Below are 18,996 nucleotides of genomic sequence, written 5' to 3' on the forward strand. Positions count from 1 at the left end.
GTTAAGTATTCTCCTCCTTAACATCTATAAAATGTAATTATCTGCGAAATTAGGTCTTTCTGTTCATTGCCTGGGGCCGACTTACAAACGTACCGTTTTCATATACTGACATTAACTTGTTCTACATTTCGGCGCATTCTATATAAATCGATATCTTGTATATCTATATGTTTCTACGACGCGTTCTCTCCTATATTTAAAATATCGTCGACGTATTTAATCGTAGAGATTATCTAAAAATAGAAAAGTCGAGGTATTGCATCTTCTGAAAATTTTCTTATTATGTCTTGTAGATGAAAAGTCATTCTCAAAGATATTGTGTGTCGTTTTACTTAGACAAGATAGAAAGAAAAGCAGTACGTACTTTCGAAAAATTACTTCGTCGCTTTTCTTTCATCTTGTTCTCGGTTTACACACGTTTCGAAAAAGGATGTATGTTCAGGCACTTTATCTTTTGTGGTTTTTCACTCTGCCATTCTATTGTTAAGAATCCTTCAATAAGGCAAGAGGAGAATAATATTCCAAAGTTTTTAGAATATTTTTGATATAACGCCCAATCATTTTTTTTTATCTTTCATTAACTTTAAAAAAAAACTTAGATATTTAAAACATCTTTTCCTCTTTTTACATTTCTTTGATTAAAATTATTCTGTACTTTTTCATGCGTCTTAATTCACAAGCGCGCAGTGAAAATAATTTCTTTCTAAAAATTGTGCTTGAAATTTCTTTCACAACTTGTCTTTGGTTCACAAATCTACATGGAAAATTTGCTCAACCATCTATCTCTTCTTTCTTCTTCCATTTCCTTGATTAAAAATCAATCTCAGTTCCTTGCATCGTTCTCTCACAGATGCTTTTGCAAGACTTAATTTCAGCTGACGACAGCTATCGCCTACAGCCGACTGAGTCACCATGTCGATTATGGAATTTTTCCTTGATATCTATGATTCTCGGCGTTTTATCTAAGAGCTCTGAAAATTTTCACGATTGGAGATCTGCGATCGAAGTAGTTTCGGCGAACCTTTATTCGTTCCTTAAACGTAGCCGTCAGCTTCTAATTTTAGGGCGGCTTCGTAGGAAGGTAAATCCTGATCGTCTCTCGGGATATCCTCCCGTTTGTTGATCCTATTGGCCTCCAACTCGGTGGGCAAGCTGCTTATCGGGGGTGAGATAATATTGCCGGGATCGTCAGACTCGTCCTTCTTATCGGTCGGCGAGGGCAACGCCCGAGGGTCGAAGATGAGGCTCTCGTAGGCCGGTGGCGGGCCTGAGGTCACAGAACACGGCGGAAGAGACACGGTCATTCCCTCTTCCTGATGAGACGTTACCGATCTCTCGATGCACTGTTAGAGAGAAACGAAATCGTTAAAATTACAACAGCGAAACGTTAGGATAAAAAAAAAACATATTAGGAACGAGACACAAATATAAAAGTTTAAAATGAATAAACCCCCGTCGACGTAACAAGAGGTCTATTTCTTTATTTCTGCATTATAGATTGCATTAGAACTTTCTTGCTTTCGCCAAATGTCAAATCTATTAATCTCACAATCTATTTCACTTTAAATTTCTAAAAGTGTACAATAGTTCAACTGTATAGAAAAAACAGAACTAAGTATAAATACTTATCTTTCGTGCTTTTTATAATGTGTTTTTCATAGCTTAATTATTATGACAAATATACATCGTTAATTCTTCGCTTTTCATTTGTTCTTTATTTCTCATTATGTATTAATAATATTGCTCTTTATATAAGTCGTTCTTTTTGTACTATGTCGTTCAAGACACGATGTAATACGAGTTTCTAGATCTCAAAGTGTGAAGTATGCACGTTGTCGCATTGCGGCGTACAATTCCAGCCGATGTTCTCGCGCTCGTTCCTTTACGTGTAACGTGAGGGCGTGGTTTCCGCGAAATATGCGAATTTTTATTTAATTGCGGGCGTAACTACAAAGGTGAGCGAGAGGTTGCGTAAAAGGTCGACAGGTGTATAATATAAGCGACTCGCGGTGCGCACATTGCGTCGAGTAGATGGTATGATTTGAGAGCAATTTTATGTAATGTTATGCAGGATAGCTTAAATTCTGCGAAAAATATTGCTGAAAGAAGTTTCGATTATAAATGCTGAAGATTTGAAAGACATCCTGTAGATCTTATATAAAGGAAATTATTAATTGAAAATGAAAGACCTTAATTTAAATGTCAGATGTATGCATATAAATGATTAACGAGCCATCATATATCTCTTGATAAATTTTGGCTCGAAAATTTATATAATTGAATTTAAAATTTATTTTAATCATCGGGATGTCATGGAATTTCTTAAAATTTTATTATTAAAATAAGATTGAAACAAACTGAAGTTTTATATATATATATATATATTTTATTTTAATAATAGAATTTTAAAAAATCTAGATCTAGAAAACATCAATTGATGATTAAAATCAATTTTAATTTTTAAAAAAATATATATATATACATATACAATATATAATATATTCTCAAAATAACTTTCTCAATTTCAATGATTCCATTTAACAATGATTTTATACAAATTATATAGAAAAGTCAGTTTATTAGAAAATTAATAAGCATTTTATAATTATGTAAAAAATTCGACATGTGAAAAATAAAGTGTTCAACGGAGATAATTCTCGTGCGATGTGTAATGATTAGAATGATCTTTTAATTGAAAACTTTTACTTACATGTGTGTCCATGGTGAAGACTTCCAGACTATGAATGTCCGGTTCGGCTCTCCAGTACTGCGAGTATTCCTGCGGTCGATGCTTTCGGACGTTTTTGTGACAGCAATAGCATATGAGCACCACCATCATGATCACACCGCTGATCATGGCGCTAAAAGCGAACCAATATAGATGATGTTTAGACGGTGCTTTTTGTGCTAGGAGGTGCCCATACGGCCGAGGAAAAAAGCGTGGTTGCCATAAAGTGAACGTGCGATTTTCTCTCCGGAGGGAGCAGAAATTTTTAAACACGATGAAATACAAAACAGTCACTTTTAACACCTGCTGCATTTCGAACTTTTATGACGGTCTAACAAAAAATTGCACCTTAAAAAAATATAGATGTAACTTTAGAAATATTTTGACAGGTATTAATTTCAAAGATAACGTCTTTCTTCGTTTTGTTTGTTTGCTCGAAGAATTTTACTGCACACAGCAGATAATTTATAAAAACAAGTATCTTATCGTTGATACGCATGCAATATAATGCATCGTTAGCAGTGTAATTGCAATAACCATTTAATTAGCATTTATTCATCATAAATCCTCTTATCTTAAATTGCTGATAAAACGACTTAAGATAAAAATTCATTACCCGCCAATTTAACGACGATGATTTCACGTTTTCTACATTTCTATTATATATCTATAACTTCTGCAATAAAAAAAATCTCCGATTTTTTAATTTAACCTACTTGGTGAATCATTATTTTTATACTCCGTGAATATACATATATAATGTTTCATAAATTTTTGTCTTATTTATATATGAAATATAAATTTTACTTCGATACTTGTTAGATTAAATATTTTTATGAAAATTATCTTTGTGAAGAGGAAAAAGTTTTAATTTCAAGCAAGCAACGTTATCTTTCTTCAGAATTATCAAGTTTTCCGATAAGCCAATTTTAACTTATAGGTTGCATCTCCCGTGTTGTTTCGCGAAACAATCATTGAATTTTCAACCATCGGCTATCTGAAGTATCTAAACAATTGTGTACTTTCATCGTGTCTTGTACATGCAACGGTCTGTTTGACGTACTAACTACAATCTGTTGGAGGATTAAGGGAGCAGAGCGTGCGAGGGATGACGATGCGTTTTTTCTCAAAGAGCTCAGGATTAGGTGTGTTTCGCTGTGAGATATCTTCCGCCTATATATTTTGCGAGCTGTGCTGTCGCAGCATCTGTCCGGCTGGCGCGATTGTTACTCACCCACCAAGAAGGATGTTAACATTGCCGTGCAGATCCGCGTCGAAGCGACCGCTTTTGCTGGTTGACGAGGAGCCGTTATACTCCGGTGGGGCGTTACTCGCATCCCCGTAAGCGTTGCTGCCGTTATGATAGCCGTGAGCCTTTTGCACCGCGGCCATCACCGCTATCTTCTGCATTATCCTGTTCTCGTCGTTCCGCCCGTCGATGTCGATCTTAATCGTGTCTCTCTTGATTTACGTAAATAGGATTGGAATGCGACTAATTAGCGTGTCGCTAAGATTATTTTTTCCTTCCTCCTCTTTAAAGTTGTATCTTTCTCTCTCTCTCTCTCTCTCTTTCTTTCTTTTTCTCTCTTTCGATCGTCTCATTAGGCTCGCTGATGTGTCTCGTAAATCGAGATTGATGATAATAACACGTCGCACGTGTTACTATCGATCACCCGTTATCACTCGCGAAGATCGAGAGAATTTCGATCATCCGTGTTGCTCCGAGATCGTTAATTGTCTCGAAAAGGTATCTATCGTTTCCGGAAACGCCTTCCGTCGGAAAACCCTACCGGATACACGCCTCTCCTCTCCCCCCGAGCACGATCGACTTTGCATTACGACCGGTTAGATCGCTCGGGGGGATCCTCGTACCCGAATCGTACCTCAGATCTGAAACATCATTTTTACATCCGGAATAAACAGGATATTCATCTTCAATTTTTGTATTGTTTTATACTCATAATATATTATATTATAATTTTGTATTTATGATACATTGAAAAAGATTTTTTAAACGAGGTATTTGAATTGTTATATTTCATTCTCTCGTTTAGATTTATTATTGCACGAATATGCATTGTATACTAATACAAATATTGATTTGATCTTAATACTTGTTATAAATATATGTATATATAAATCGATAAAAAAATGAAATTGGTTTTCTAATCCATTTTCTTAAAAACTCAAGAAAATAAATTTTTATTTGAGGACATAAAATTTAATCTCCTCTTTGCACTCCGAAAATAATGTGGTTATTGCTGTTGCACGGAGATGTGCTCGTAGAGAGGTTTTGCAATAAGAAAAGTGTACTTCATGACAGTGCATAACTCTTCTTACAATCTTAGACCATTTTTTACGAGTGTATACATTGTATATCTACATTGTAATTTGTCCGTCTTAAGTGAATATATGATGTTAAAATTGTTAATGTTAAATTATACGAGTTATTTTAACTATTTTTATAGATCATCACTGCTTCTAGTTATAATATATTGTTAATGTAATTGAAACAAAATGGTATTATACAATTTAAAACTGAAGAAAATTTATTAAATTTAACTCAATTTTTGTTTATTATTTACTAAATACATACGTTTATATGAACTAAACTCTACAGAAACGAATTGATTTACATTTTAATACACATGGAAGTTAAAAAAAATAACAAAGTATTATTTAATTAATAAAAATCGGATTATTATTGGTCCTTTAATATCTAACAGCGTAGAGAGATAAAAGCTTACGTTGCATTGTTCTTTTTATGGCAGTATTACAATTGAACGTGACAGGAGCAGGCATTTAAACTGATATTTAATTAGCAGAAAAAAAGCAATAAATTTAAATTCGACTCGGTGCGACGCCGATAGACCGCAACTGTATTGTTCGCTCGTATTGTTGTCTCTCTAGCGGTGCGTTTCAACCGTTAAACGGAGACACTTTCGCATTGCGCTTCCGTTACCGTTGATAAAATCCCGCAGATCGCGCAGCGTCGCGTCGCCGCCGCCGACGCGACAGTGTGATTTCGTGCGAGACGCCTTTTTACGAAGTCGAGTCGCGCTCACGTTGCGACGCGGTTCGCGCGGAATTCCAACGCTCCAAATTGAATTTCTCATTGTACAATACTCACGTAGAGCCGGGGCTCCCGCCCGACCGACTGCTCGGCTTCACGGACACCCGTCGGCGGATTCGCTCGCGCGTGAGACGCGCGTGTCATTGTTACTCCAGCAGGTCGACCGATAACCGTCGGGACTTGTTTCGTGCTGCTACCTGATCGCGCGATCTGCAAACAAACGATACCTAATTATGGATTCTTTTTTATTCAACGACCAACGTTGCATTTCCTGCAAAAATCTACAATGTATAGTATCTTTCGATACATCTAGGACGTGTTGCGCGTACATTTTTTTTCAAATCAAATAGCAAAATAATTTATCTTTGTTTACTTTGTGACATTTATGGATAGAGAAAATAATTTATTACAATTTGTCTGGTTCTGCTGAGGATGTAAAGCCTAATACGAGTCGCTTCGTACTTTTAGTTGCTAATTGAGTTATCAACTTTAACACGATCTATCGTTTTCTCAGCGGGAATATTAAGTGTTTACTTATAGGATTTTGAACTCGTTGAGTAAACTAACGTAAATTTGAGAGAACTCTGGCATATGCGAAATTGTTTCTGTCAGGTGGAAATGTATCATATTTCGAAATTGATAAAATAACATAAATAATACCGATGCGACTTCCTGCTGGTGCTGTTTATATTTGCTTATTTCACAGCGATGACTGAAAAAGTAAATATTGCCAGAATATTCCAAGTAGAATATTCCCGGGACCCCCTTCCGCACCCTCGAGGCGACGGTCGATACTAATTTTGAACCGCCCAGTACGATAGTTAATTTCAAGGATAATCTACTTGGTGTTAATTTATTAGACCGCGGCTAAGAGTCGATATTTTACATGAGCATGCGCACGCAATGGTCGATGAGAAGAAAGTTTTAAACTTTATTTAAAATCCTCGCAAAAAGAAATTCTTCTAGTACGCGTTTAGAATTATTATTCTATAATTGTTTTATGGTACAATTTAAATATATTAACATTTTTAATATTACTTTAAATATTAGTATACTTTTTAAACAGTAATTTAATTATTCACACATTACCATGGACGTAATATTGGTAACAAGTTCTCGAGTTGTTCGCTTCGAAGCTTGCGGCTAAATATCGATTTGCCAACATTGTAACGTGAACTTTAAAACTGCTGATTCCTTGCTGTAAAGCGTGAAACCGCTGTAAAGTCGGTAAACGAGTAGATCCTGGTTTTTTTCTCTCTGCGGACACAACGAGCGAACTTTCCGCATTTTTTTTTTTTTCTTATACGCTTGAGAGAGGTAAAACTGCATGAGGGTGGGTGGAAAACTTGTGACCGTTTTTCTGTTCCGTGTTACCCCGATATATTTTTCCTTTTTTTTCATTTGTTCCTAGTGGTATCCGCGTTTTTGCTTAGCACGTTAATGAAGTTGCCACCGAACGTGATAATGCACGGAGTAAACTTGCTTGAAAAGATTTACCGTCTCGCGAGTATCTCTTAATAAAGTTCAATTGTGATTTTATTCGTTGGATTAACTTTTATAAGAATATTACACAAAGATCGTAAATCGCTTATTTAATCTTTTATTAAAGTAGTTTGCCAAAGATAACTTACGTTATACTTTGTACTATTTTTTGTTTAAGGCAGTTTGGAAGTAATGTAATAAGTGTTTGAAATATTTTATACCATCAATAAACGTATAGGCACATAATGCTAAATAAAACGTAAGAAACAAATTGGACGTCATACATTCTTGTTAAATTAATTTTAATTATGCAATTGATATCATAATTATTCAATAACTTAATATTAAATGGATTATAATATATTAAATATGCATATTGTAATTTAAAAAATTACAAGAATCATTTAAATGTATACTAGGATTAATTGTTATCAACATAATTTATCATTTTTGTCTAATATTAAAATTTTTTTATTTAATCGTTAGGGACTTGACAGTGGCGCCACCTTTTTCGCCATTCAACTACATGACATTGACAAAAAAGTACTAGTCTTTAAAATGAAAAAGTCAATAAAAAATATGCTGGTCCTCAGAAGGTTAATCAGGTTATCAAATTAAGTTATTAAGGCCATTAAGTTATTATGTTATTAATTGCGTAATTGAAATCAGTTTATCAAAGAAAAAAATATAAAGTCGAATTCGCTTTGAACGTAGTTCTTTTAGTCGATAATGAGTAGTGCAGTCTGTACTGTTGCGCGATGACATCGTGGGTCCCTTTATACGACGAATTAATCGATAACGGTTATTAAACTTATGCTTTTAGCCATTGCAGGATACGCAATGAGAAGCGATATAACTTGCAGAATTATTGATAACTGGCGTTAAATTTAAGCAATTTTTGATCTAAATTGACACTGAAAATGTATATGAAACAGCATGAATATGTATACTCAAGAAACTGGATTGCTGTTCGAAAACTTTATGTTTCGAGACTTTACAATGGGAATGTATGTCGCCTGTTGCAGATTCGCGCAAATGAAGGACGTTAGATGAGGAAGTTTGCGAGACTGCCTGAATTGCAGGTAAGTGTATAACATATAGTCGTATGAATAATTATAATCTTTTGATTATGGGGATGTGTTATTTAATTGTTTCGTGATATTTTATTTCTGTATACGATATTAATTTATAACATAAAAATTTAATGAACGCAAAATGTATTTTATTAACAGATTTTATTTTATTAGGAATAGTGTTTGTATATATATGTAAGTAAATAATATTTATATTGTGTGTATGACAGTATATTTTCCAATTATTTTAATTTTATTTGCAATTTGTTTAATTTTTTAAAAAGTTATTTAATAATATAATTTTTAATCGTGTATAAAATCTCTATTTTATAAAATCATAACGTTACTTATTGTCACATTAATTTTCGATATTCACTTAATTGAGCAGAAAATTTCCATTTGACCACGCTATTTTTACCCGAAGCGAAACTAATTGATGTCCTATTAAAAGACTATTCAATTATGTTTAATACCAGCTCCACATTGTCCTACTATCGAGCTAATCGAGTGTTATGGCAACCTATCTTCTGCCTTATTCGGATCTAGAGAGTTACCGACTATCCAGCTACACATTTAATCTAATCAACCACCTGCTCATGATTATCTCCGGAGGTCATGCGATATATCACCCGATGTTAACTTTATTTAGGTCTAACCATCTGTGTAGCATCTCAAAATTACGTTACGGTAATTACAAGATATTTCCAAATTATCGTTTTTTGCAGAATTTTAATTTGAAGTATTACACACAACACACACGCATACAACAAGAGTTTGTTCAAATTAGACTCCTTTATAAGAAAAAAAACTTTTGATACTCTTAATTGTAACTGTCATTTAATTATCTAATAAAACCATTTGACGTTCAATTGCTCACAGCGCAATCATTATTGTTGAAGTGGCACAATAAAATGTTTTTATCTGTAGAGAGATTAAGTTGATGTTGAGCTTAAATTGAACATGATAACTGTAGAAGTATTTATATCTCTGATATAAGAGTTTTTCAAGTTTCTTTGCTTTCTAATTCATGAAGTGTCAGTATATGAAGTACGTTTCAATCGAGCTTGCTCGCTAATCGACGACCTTGACTCACATCAGCTATGCTGAACTGGGCAACGTTGGAGCGTGATACTCTCACGATGCAGTTATGCCGTGCTTTGTCGTTGTGACATGCATGCATCTGCCGATTAAATCTTTCAAAGGAATTATAATTACTCAAGGTCGTCGAAATTTTTTGATATTAATCTTAATGTTTCGATGATCTGCATACTGAATCTGTTCTTTCGATTCTCTTTTTATTTTTCGTTGATTATTATCCTTTTCTTGAAAAACATTTTGTAACTTTATATTAATTATAGTAAATATAAACTTAAGGAAAGATAATAATCATTGCTGAAAGATCGTTACATGTACGGAAACAATGATTTTACCAAAATATCTCAAAATTTAGTTGGACGTATAGATCTGAAAATAATTTTGTGGAATCGTCAAAATAATTATAATATGTAGGAATTTCAAGCATGATGAGTAATGCTGCAAGAAGTTTTGACATTCGGCTACTAATTGGAGCGTTTTACATAATTATTTTGATGGTCCAACAACATTATTTTCGAAGTATTTAGCGAAATTTCTGGATACCTCAGCAAAACTGTCCTGTATGTATACTCGTATATTGCCAAGTGTTATATTACGTACCATTAGCATACGGCAAATAGAATTTTAGACGTTGTTGCATTCTGAGATATGACGAGGCATCTGCCGAGTATTCGTATTAATCGTGGAGCGTTCGTAACGCATCCGTGCTTCTGATCCACTTCTTCTCAGGTCAAACCGCTTACTCCAATAATGCACTCGCTTATTGCATTCGTAGACAGATTTTCGACAGATTTCAAAACTCATCGTTAATATTACAATATTTTAATCTTACGACTCGTGTCGTCTCTGATTTTTCTTACTTACGCTAAAAAAAATCAGAAAGATATTACAGTCTTTTTTGGAGGGACGAAAACGTTAACGATACCAAACTAGTCTTCTCTATCAGATAAAACTCGTTATATCTCACGGACTGTTTTATTCCTTGACGATGACCCAGCGACATTTAGTGTTAGACGATCTAAAAGTCGCGCAACTACACAAGTCTTTACTTTCGTAACTTTTCCGAAGGCCGGCTTCGAAACTCTCGAATTATTCACCTGAATGCTTCTACGCGCCGACAACAACGCGGATTCGTGCACGGTATAAGCTGCTCTGTCGGCGATTACGTCTGTCTCTGATTCCACCGAATTATTATCCGCGATACCCTCGTGTTATCGTGACTGTTATTACTCGCGCGCGCGTCCATTTGCTCGTTTTGCTCGCGAGCATGTCGCGACAGCGGCGTCGCGACGTGACAGTTGTCGCCGACGCCCTGTCGCATACTTTTACAACACGCTGCGCTACACCTGGGATCGATGTCGGTGGCTAAAACATCTAGAACACGCCGTGTATTATGTACGTAATACACGGCGTTCAGCATTACCACCTACACTTTTCTTTACATTATAGTCTTTACATTATAGGACGCGATAATCTCGAGAAAGAAATTACAGTCGCATTATTATAATTAAAAAATTAATGTTTTTTTTCCCCATATAATGGATATCATTTGACATTAATAGTATCAGCGTTCAATCTTCAATTATTTTAATTAAATTTAAATTTACTGGACTTTAATTTAATTGATAAATTTAAAATAATAAATAAATTAGAAAAATTAAAATAAAAAATTAATTTATCAATTAACCTAAAACGTCAAAATTTGAAACGAATTTGATTTAGTAAATTGAATAAAAATTACAATGAAACGTGCAAGGGCTGTGTAAATATTTCGTACAATGTAGGCCATTTAATTAACAGCATACTAATTAACGTTATGCTGGGGAACGTTTCAACGGTGTAAATGGCACAATGGTAAAGAGTTTCGTTTAAAGACTAGATTTGCAGAAAGATTAACTATAGAATTGCGCTTCCCTTGAAATGGAGTTTAATAAATTTCGCAAAAGCTCACGAAAAGTTTCACGGGAAGGAAGCGCTCGGTGCAGAAGGGGTCAAGCAAGGCTGTCTTCGCGCAGCTACGGTCTTCGTCTTGCGCGAAGAAGTTCCAGCTCTCGGGAATTGTCTTTCCAACTTAAGAACTCCGTTAATTCTCTCGATTTTATGGCAATTAGAGCTCGTTGAGCGTGAAACGCTTGGAAAAACGTTTCTTCTTTTTTTTTTTTTTCGAAACACTTTTCACATACATCTATTTACCCGTAAGACATCAAAAGTTCCTGATCTAGATCCAGGGATTCTTGCTTATCCGAAAAGTACCTCCCGGTAGATTCAAACAGTCCGGTAGTTCGACAGTCCAAGTTTTCATTACCCTCGGGGCAATGTGGGGGCTGCAAATAACTGCGGGGAACCGCGTGTTTACGCTGTCTGCAGCTTGTTAATTGGAGTTGTCATATTGCTGGTGCTCCAATTAGTTCCCCGTCATCGTTGTAAGTATACGTAACGAAAATGCACGTCTAGTTAACTGGCATAAATTTGGACTCCGGTATCACGCCGGTGCAAATTTAACTGGCGAAATCAATGGCGAATAACTCCGATACATTTACCGGAATGCGGTGAAATTGCGCTTGCCTTGAATACACGATCAAATTCAACCAGACTTAGCGGTATTCTTCCATTCTCGGCATGAAAAATTTAAAAGTCTTACGGGCCTCACGATTTCCACATTCGAGCATGAAATCCATCGTGTGTATACGCTATTTCCAATATATAATATTTGAGGCGTAGAGATCGTCCAACTATCTTAATTGCTTCGTTGCTTTTAATTAACGTTTTTAATTAAACCAATTAGTTGCGAGAGATGGAGATGGATCAGATTACCTTGAATTAATTCAGCACGAGCACTGTCTGAGTTATATGTAAGTCTTTGTTATTGTGGCACGTCGCACTTGTTATTAAAATTTCGTTGTTGATGCTCGATGTCTTATTTATTAAAATAGATTTATTAAATACACAGAATTATATAAATACTAATTTTGAAAATTATAATATATACAATCATTGCTCATTATTATTCCTATTATTAAAGCTGCATGTTATTAAAATAGCTTTTGTTTAGATACTTCATCGTACAAAAATCAATTAATTCATAAATTCAACAAAGTTTTCAAGTTTTCAAATATAAATAAAATTATTGTTATTTTTATATACCTACTGAAAATATTATTAAAATGTTTACTTCAAATTAGATTACCTTTGACCTTTTTAAGTCAGTCTGTAAGAAAAACGAAATTATCTTGAAATTTCAAGAATTCACGATATAAGTAGAATTATTACATCGCGATGCACTATAAAAGCGGTGCGCTATAAATGTTTTTCCACCTGTAACGACACACTGATTAAACATTTATCTCTCGTGATAAATTGAATAGCATCGGGTATTCTGAAATCTCATGAATTTGAAATTTTGAACAAACGAAATGGTGCTTTGAGAGAAATGAACTCGTTAGCGGTCTGACATTCGAGCATATTCTGCGTGATTGCGCGTGTATCGACTAAGGGACGCACCAAAGGCACGTGACATATGTGTTCGCCATATATGACCTACGTGTTCTATATATAGAGCGGTAGGTGCCTTCGCCGACCGTATGTGCCTGGATGAGTTTACCACGTAAAACCACGTCGGCCTTTTTTCCCCATTTCTCGTATCGAACGCTTTCAGCTCGACGCTCGCGACTCGCGACCCGGCCAAAGTCGATCGCGTCACGGGATAATAATGCATTCTCCGGGAACAAACGTTCGCGAGACCCGACGAAGCGGAAAGGGCTCTAAATGGCATTGCGACTATAGTAGTCGACAAATTGAGGAGCTGAGAAAAATATCGATCAGAGATTGTAAAGTGCAACGCGAAGGTCAAGCGGCAAGTTAAAATGCAACAAACGCTATTGTTGGATTATTATACACCATGCGCATGCATTGAAAGAAACGATTTCATTGAAGTGTGTAAAAATTTAGCGAGATACAGATTCGAAAATAATTCTATTGGAATTTATCAAAATATGTAGAACGCTTAAGCATGTTGAGTAAAAGATTTAACATTCTGGCAACCAGCTTGAGTGTCCTAATTATTTTGATTCAGTTCTAAGACTCAATTCCAATGTAAGATTAACTTTAATCTCGGTTAAATTTATTCTTTATTTTTTCTAATTTTAAGAATTTAGAAAAATCAAGAATTAGAAAAAAAGATAAACAATAAGCGAAACCGAGATTAAAATTAATCTTACATTAGTGGAACAGGATTAACAAAATTATTTTAAGGTTTGTATCTGGCTATATGTATAAACTGTTAGATACTTTAGCAAAACTATTCTTTTCGTGTGCATACAATGGAAGGATTTGTAGATTGAAAATACGTCAGCATGAAAACTGTTTTTGTAATTGAGTTTTACTCGATTACTAAAAGCAGCTTTTGTGCTTAAGAGGGAAACAAGACTATTTGTTCCGTTTTTTAACATTTAATTTAGGAAAAACTCTTTCACATGCGAATTTCAATTGTTTGAATTACATTTTAATTAATTTCTCTTCTATGAAAAAATATTATCGTTTTATAGTTTTTTTACATGCTCGTAAAAAAATAGAAATAAACATACAAGGAAAATTAGAGTCATAAAGAATTATTTAATGATATTTAATGAGAGTTTGTTAATGATATATTTTTGCTCGTGGAATGATATCAGTCCCGGAAAGAATATTGCGTTTTACTTTGAGTTATTGGAAAAAGAAATAGATGAGCACTAAAAATATCATATGTTTTTCTCCTAAAGCAGTTTATTATTTCTGTGTGCGTTACAGGCTTTCCATTAAACTGATGAGAGCGGCGCCTAATTAATTTCAGAACTGTTACTAACATACATTGCGCCAATTATTATCTCATCTTGTCATTATTCATAGTAACTGAAATGTGACATTTATAGGTTTTCTATATTCGTTTTATGTATGTTCATTTTGCTATTAATGTGAATGATTTTAAACTAATGACTTTTTTCTGTTCTTTTTACTTATTCATATCTAGATACTATTGTTCGCTCTGCAAATGTTGAAGGAAATATTAGGAATAAATATTAAATATTAGAGAAATAAAAAAATTATTAGGAATAGAGGTAAATGTGTCACACAATCTATACAAACAAGACGTATTAGATACGTAGACTGCTGAAAAAGTTTCTGCAAACGATATGAAAAGAAAAAAACATGTAAAATTCGGTAAATGGTTTTATTTTTATCGAATTTTACATGTTTTTTTTTTCATATCGTTTACAGAAACTTTTCCAGCAGCCTACGTATGATTTATTTATATCTACTTTACGTTTGACCTTTATGCCTATTTTATAATTTTTATTTAATATTTATTTCTGTTTCTAGTATTTTTTGCCTAAACTTTTCTGTAATATTTTGTAATGTGTGAGTAATAAATTTTACCCCTGATTCGCACGCTAAAGTATATAGTTATAATATTATTAGCGATAACGGTCATCACGACACTAAACGATACTATATCTCCCGATTATTGTCTCCAGATATGTAGATGTAATCAGCCCTACTATTTTTATTACTAACGATGTTTCGCTGTAAAACCGCCAATATTACCGCAGAACGAAGTAACGGTGGCAATTGCGTTTTTACATTCGCCGTTACGACATCGAACGTCACCATCGGACGAAATTTTATAACGCAAAAATTAGCACCATCGTGACCGGTAATGTATATATAGCGACATTCATTAATGCCCCGACATAGAGGATCCTTGAAACTCGATGACTTGCCGCGAAACGTGCGGCAGCATATTATTTTGTAATCTAACTATCACAGTTGTTGGTGACTGGTGTGTGTTGCGCGAGGAAATAATTTAAGATCCTTGTGGTGGAAGCGGGAGGTACGGGACGTGCGTGTGGGCGACCTGGGTGACCATTGCTGTGCGATGTCATGTTTCGTGGTAACAACTGGATAATAATTGTTTGTCTGATATGTCGAGAAGGAGAGTGAGGTGTGTATATTTTATGAGTTCCTTTTTATTCGTGATTAACATCAGAACCGTCAATGGTGCCATTTTAGCTCTACTATATCATTTCAATTTTATTATTATTATTATTATTTTATATTAAATATACAGTACGAAGTATTGAAGTTATTTTTATGTAATACATGCAAATATAATTCTAGTAGAGTTCTAATAATAAAAATTCTAATAATATAAATATATAAATATTAAAAAAATTTTCATTAAGGGGATAGGAGAAATTATCAAATTGACAGCTCGACAATTCTAGTGAGACATCGTCAGCGATTCTAACGTTAACTCAAGAGTAGCCGCTCGTGAACTTTCGTAAGAATCATTAACGGGAACGATCGAACACCAGTTTCTATTGATCCATGGCGATCGCCGTTGGCGATCTCGTTAGCTCGTGTACAGATTAAAGTGGAACGCGCGTTTGAGAAGTTGTTTACATTTGATTGAAGCGTAATTAAACGAAACAAGTAGAGATATACGGCGCTGTTCGCCCTCCGAATATTAATAGCGGTGCTTCGAGCGTGCAAAATGTGACCTTTTAGGTAGGGTGTTCAGGGTGACAGCAAAACGTGCCCATTTGATATTATCTGAATATTCTCGAATTTCATTATCTGATCGTTTAATTCGAAGCTTATTTTGAAGCTAGATATCTCTCCACTCACGAAATGATCCTATCAATCCCAATTACGCGAAATGCTCCTGTCAATTCTATCTGCTATTTGATGTTCCATGTATTTTTGGAACCCATATTTCTCAACATACACTGAAAACAAAATTACTGCTAAACAAATGAAATTATTGATATTTGAATTTAAATATATTTGATAAACGAACCGGAAGCGAAACTAGCGCAAAATACGTAACAATTACGTATTATATCGTATATTGTGCTTTATTAATTTATTTATTCGCCAATGAAACCGTCAAACGACGTTGTTAATAAAAGAGCACGGTGCAAAATCGTTTGAAATTACCTCCAGATAATCGGTCGAAATTGTGTGTCTCGGAATTGAAATGAATTTTTTCGAGTTTTTTCGACGGATAAATTCCCGCAAATGTGTCAGTTACACCGTGCTCTTCAATTTCATTTGATACCTTATTGACACCGTGACAGGTGTCAATTTGCCAAGTGAGAGACCGACCTTTTTCTCAGTATACAATAACGGGGTTCGGCTGGCCCGGTCGATCGCGCACTCGCTCGCCGAACACCTACGATACCGTTTCTTCTGGCGATCGATGACAATCCTGACCGGTGTCGGCCGTTCGTTCGTTCGTTCGTTCGTTCGTTCGCCCTTCCTCCCGTCTAGAGACCACCGCGACGGCGACGGTGAACGACGTCGTCGCGCACGGGGAGGCCGCACGTCGACGACGGTCCCGCTCTTCGCGTCGGGCGAATCTCCCCGGTCCGTCCTTAGTACCGTTTCGCCGGAGACTATCGGCGGCGGCGGTCATGGCACGCGCGTTGCTTGGCTACGCCACGCGATTCGCGGCTAGGCACGGCATTTAGGTATAGTTCACGTGTGCTGGAGGCACGAGCAGCAACGACGCCGTCGCCACCACCGCCGCCGTCGCTCCCACCATCCTCGTTGACTTCGTCGTCTCTGTCGCGTCACGCTCCCTCGACCAACCCTTCGCTCGATTCATAACCCACCCTCGCTGCCGCCTCTCTTTAGCCACCATCCTCGCAGAAAGAGAAAGAGAGATAGGGAAGAAGGCTTTACACACACACCATCTTTGTACCGGCTAGGCGGTAATGTTAAACTACCCGCTCGCCTAATCGCGCTAGGGTGAATTTCGGCCAACTGGCTGCGCGCAACGTGGTTTGGTGTGGCGTGCTGTGGTGTCTGATCGCCAGTCTCTCGCTGCGGCCCGATGTCGCCACATAGGTATCACGATGGTATAGTATTTCATCTGAGCAAAGTGTCGTGTCGAAGTTTCGATCGGATCTCTGCGAAATTAGCTTCTTGATGTGGAAATTGATGGATCCGTGTGTGTACGTCGGCGGTGTGCGTCGTTTAAGTTCTTTGCGTCGTCGATCAAACTCTGTTTACGGAAAGTAAAGTCTGTAACATGAGAAGAAATCGAATTGCAAAAAATTAAAATTGCATCTCTGTTGATGCAATTTTTCAGTCGTTTAAACTGCAGTTTTTACAATAAGTTTTTATTATAAATAATAGAATTACATTTTGTTTTCAATTCAGCGAAATGTAAAATTAAATATCATTTGCAATCTTTTGTTTTAAAATGTGGAATTACATATTATTTTATGAACTACTGCGGTGGTTGTTAATATAATTTCTATTAGTCAGGGTTGATATTTTAAACAAAAGGCAAAGTTTTTACAGTATATTTTATCTTTCTAAATACACTTCATGCATGATGAATTATTTGACCAATCGTGGTCTAGATTTCTCATTTGATATCGAATAATCTGCCACTGCCTGCAATCGATTTTTTCGGGTTGTGTACTGTTCTATTTCGCTTAGCCGCCTTGGCTTCGTGCATGAATGTCATTAGAGCTAGCTGAATGCAAAACACGTCAGGTATGCACGAAGAATGAAAAATAACGGCGCACGAAAACGCTGCGGTCGGTGTTGTTTTTCCCACAACTGCCATAACTCGACGTTAGGGTCTTGATTACAGTGGAATAAATTAGCATAGGATATTATGATTCATTTGCGAGGCGGCGGGATCGAAACTCAAAGTGCCTATTCTCGGAGTATAAGCGCCGAGAGGTGCCAAGTGTTGTTTGTGTAGTAATCAGAACGCACGCTCCGTCTAGACTGCGGTACATTTCGAGAGGCGAACGAGCTAAGCTTAGATCTTGCCTAGGCGTCCAGGGTGTATTTCTGTACAATTCGACAGGTGGCCCTTAGGCTCATCGCGATAAGTAGCGACACTTGATGACGTTCATTCCTCTTTACGACGTGACGACGAGAGTGAGTCTAAAAAAAAACGTTGTCCTCAATTGGTAGATTTTTTATTTTTGAAATATTTTGGATCACGCGTTTTTCTACATAAGAAGAGATACCGAACGACTGATCTTATCAATAATAACACTAGTTTACGAGGTTTTGTGTTAGAGTATACGAAGACTGTTTCTAAGATAACCTTTGACACTAAGCCCGAATCTGCCATTGAAATATTTCCATCAGTCCTGGTTTTTAAGATACAAGAAGACATATTTTCCAGTGAAGTTATATGTATTAAAATTACAAGATAAATTAGAATTGCTGAGCGTTTAATTTTTGTTTTTATTTGGCTCGATTTCACGTATTAAAGTTTAGCAATAGTCGTCTAGCATATTTTCATGTCTGATAACATTTCTCAATATCATCCAATTCCGGTGGGAACGTTTCTAATCCTAATGGAATTTTTCTGGTTGCACAGATTCGAATTTAGCGCTTTAAAAAGTTTGAAAAAGTTGTTTCCTTTCCTTCACATTACAAATTAATAATTATACATCATTTGTAAAACATTAAAAATGGATTATTTATTGTGAATATGGTATATATTTGTTTAATAATTTATTTAATAATTTACA

The 18,996-nt window shown here is 35.7% G+C and overlaps 1 protein-coding gene across 3 annotated transcripts; it reads right to left on the bottom strand.

Annotated features, from left to right (window-relative positions):
* Positions 1-634: 634 nt before the first annotated feature.
* Positions 635-16,813, bottom strand: s-cup (spermiogenesis-related protein stanley-cup). Of its 3 annotated transcripts, none has more exons than XM_018547896.1 (5): positions 16,595-16,813; positions 5,859-6,011; positions 3,963-4,618; positions 2,711-2,849; positions 635-1,343 (listed from the first exon to the last, which is right to left on the bottom strand). In XM_018547896.1, exons 3-5 carry the CDS (start codon positions 4,136-4,138, stop codon positions 1,035-1,037), a joined length of 624 nt encoding a protein of 207 aa, XP_018403398.1. In that variant the 5' UTR covers positions 4,139-4,618; positions 5,859-6,011; positions 16,595-16,813; the 3' UTR covers positions 635-1,034. The 3 variants fall into 3 exon arrangements, with proteins under 3 accessions (XP_018403398.1, XP_018403396.1, XP_018403397.1); XM_018547894.1 differs by having other exon boundaries at positions 2,711-2,861; XM_018547895.1 differs by lacking the exon at positions 16,595-16,813 and adding an exon at positions 16,548-16,590 and having other exon boundaries at positions 2,711-2,861.
* Positions 16,814-18,996: the final 2,183 nt, after the last annotated feature.

The sequence above is a fragment of the Cyphomyrmex costatus genome, unplaced genomic scaffold, assembly GCF_001594065.2.
Source record: "Cyphomyrmex costatus isolate MS0001 unplaced genomic scaffold, Ccosl1.0 scaffold69, whole genome shotgun sequence".
Lineage (NCBI taxonomy): Eukaryota > Metazoa > Arthropoda > Insecta > Hymenoptera > Formicidae > Cyphomyrmex > Cyphomyrmex costatus.

Coding starts and splice junctions, on each gene's coding strand:
- s-cup (XM_018547894.1), bottom strand. CDS start 4,138: ATGCAGAAGATAGCGGTGATGGCCGCGGTGCAAAAGGCTCACGGCTAT. Junction 2,862..3,962: donor GTTAACATCCTTCTTGGTGG/GTGAGTAACAAT, acceptor GTTCGCTTTTAG/CGCCATGATCAGCGGTGTGA. Junction 1,344..2,710: donor TCTTCACCATGGACACACAT/GTAAGTAAAAGT, acceptor TCTCTCTAACAG/TGCATCGAGAGATCGGTAAC.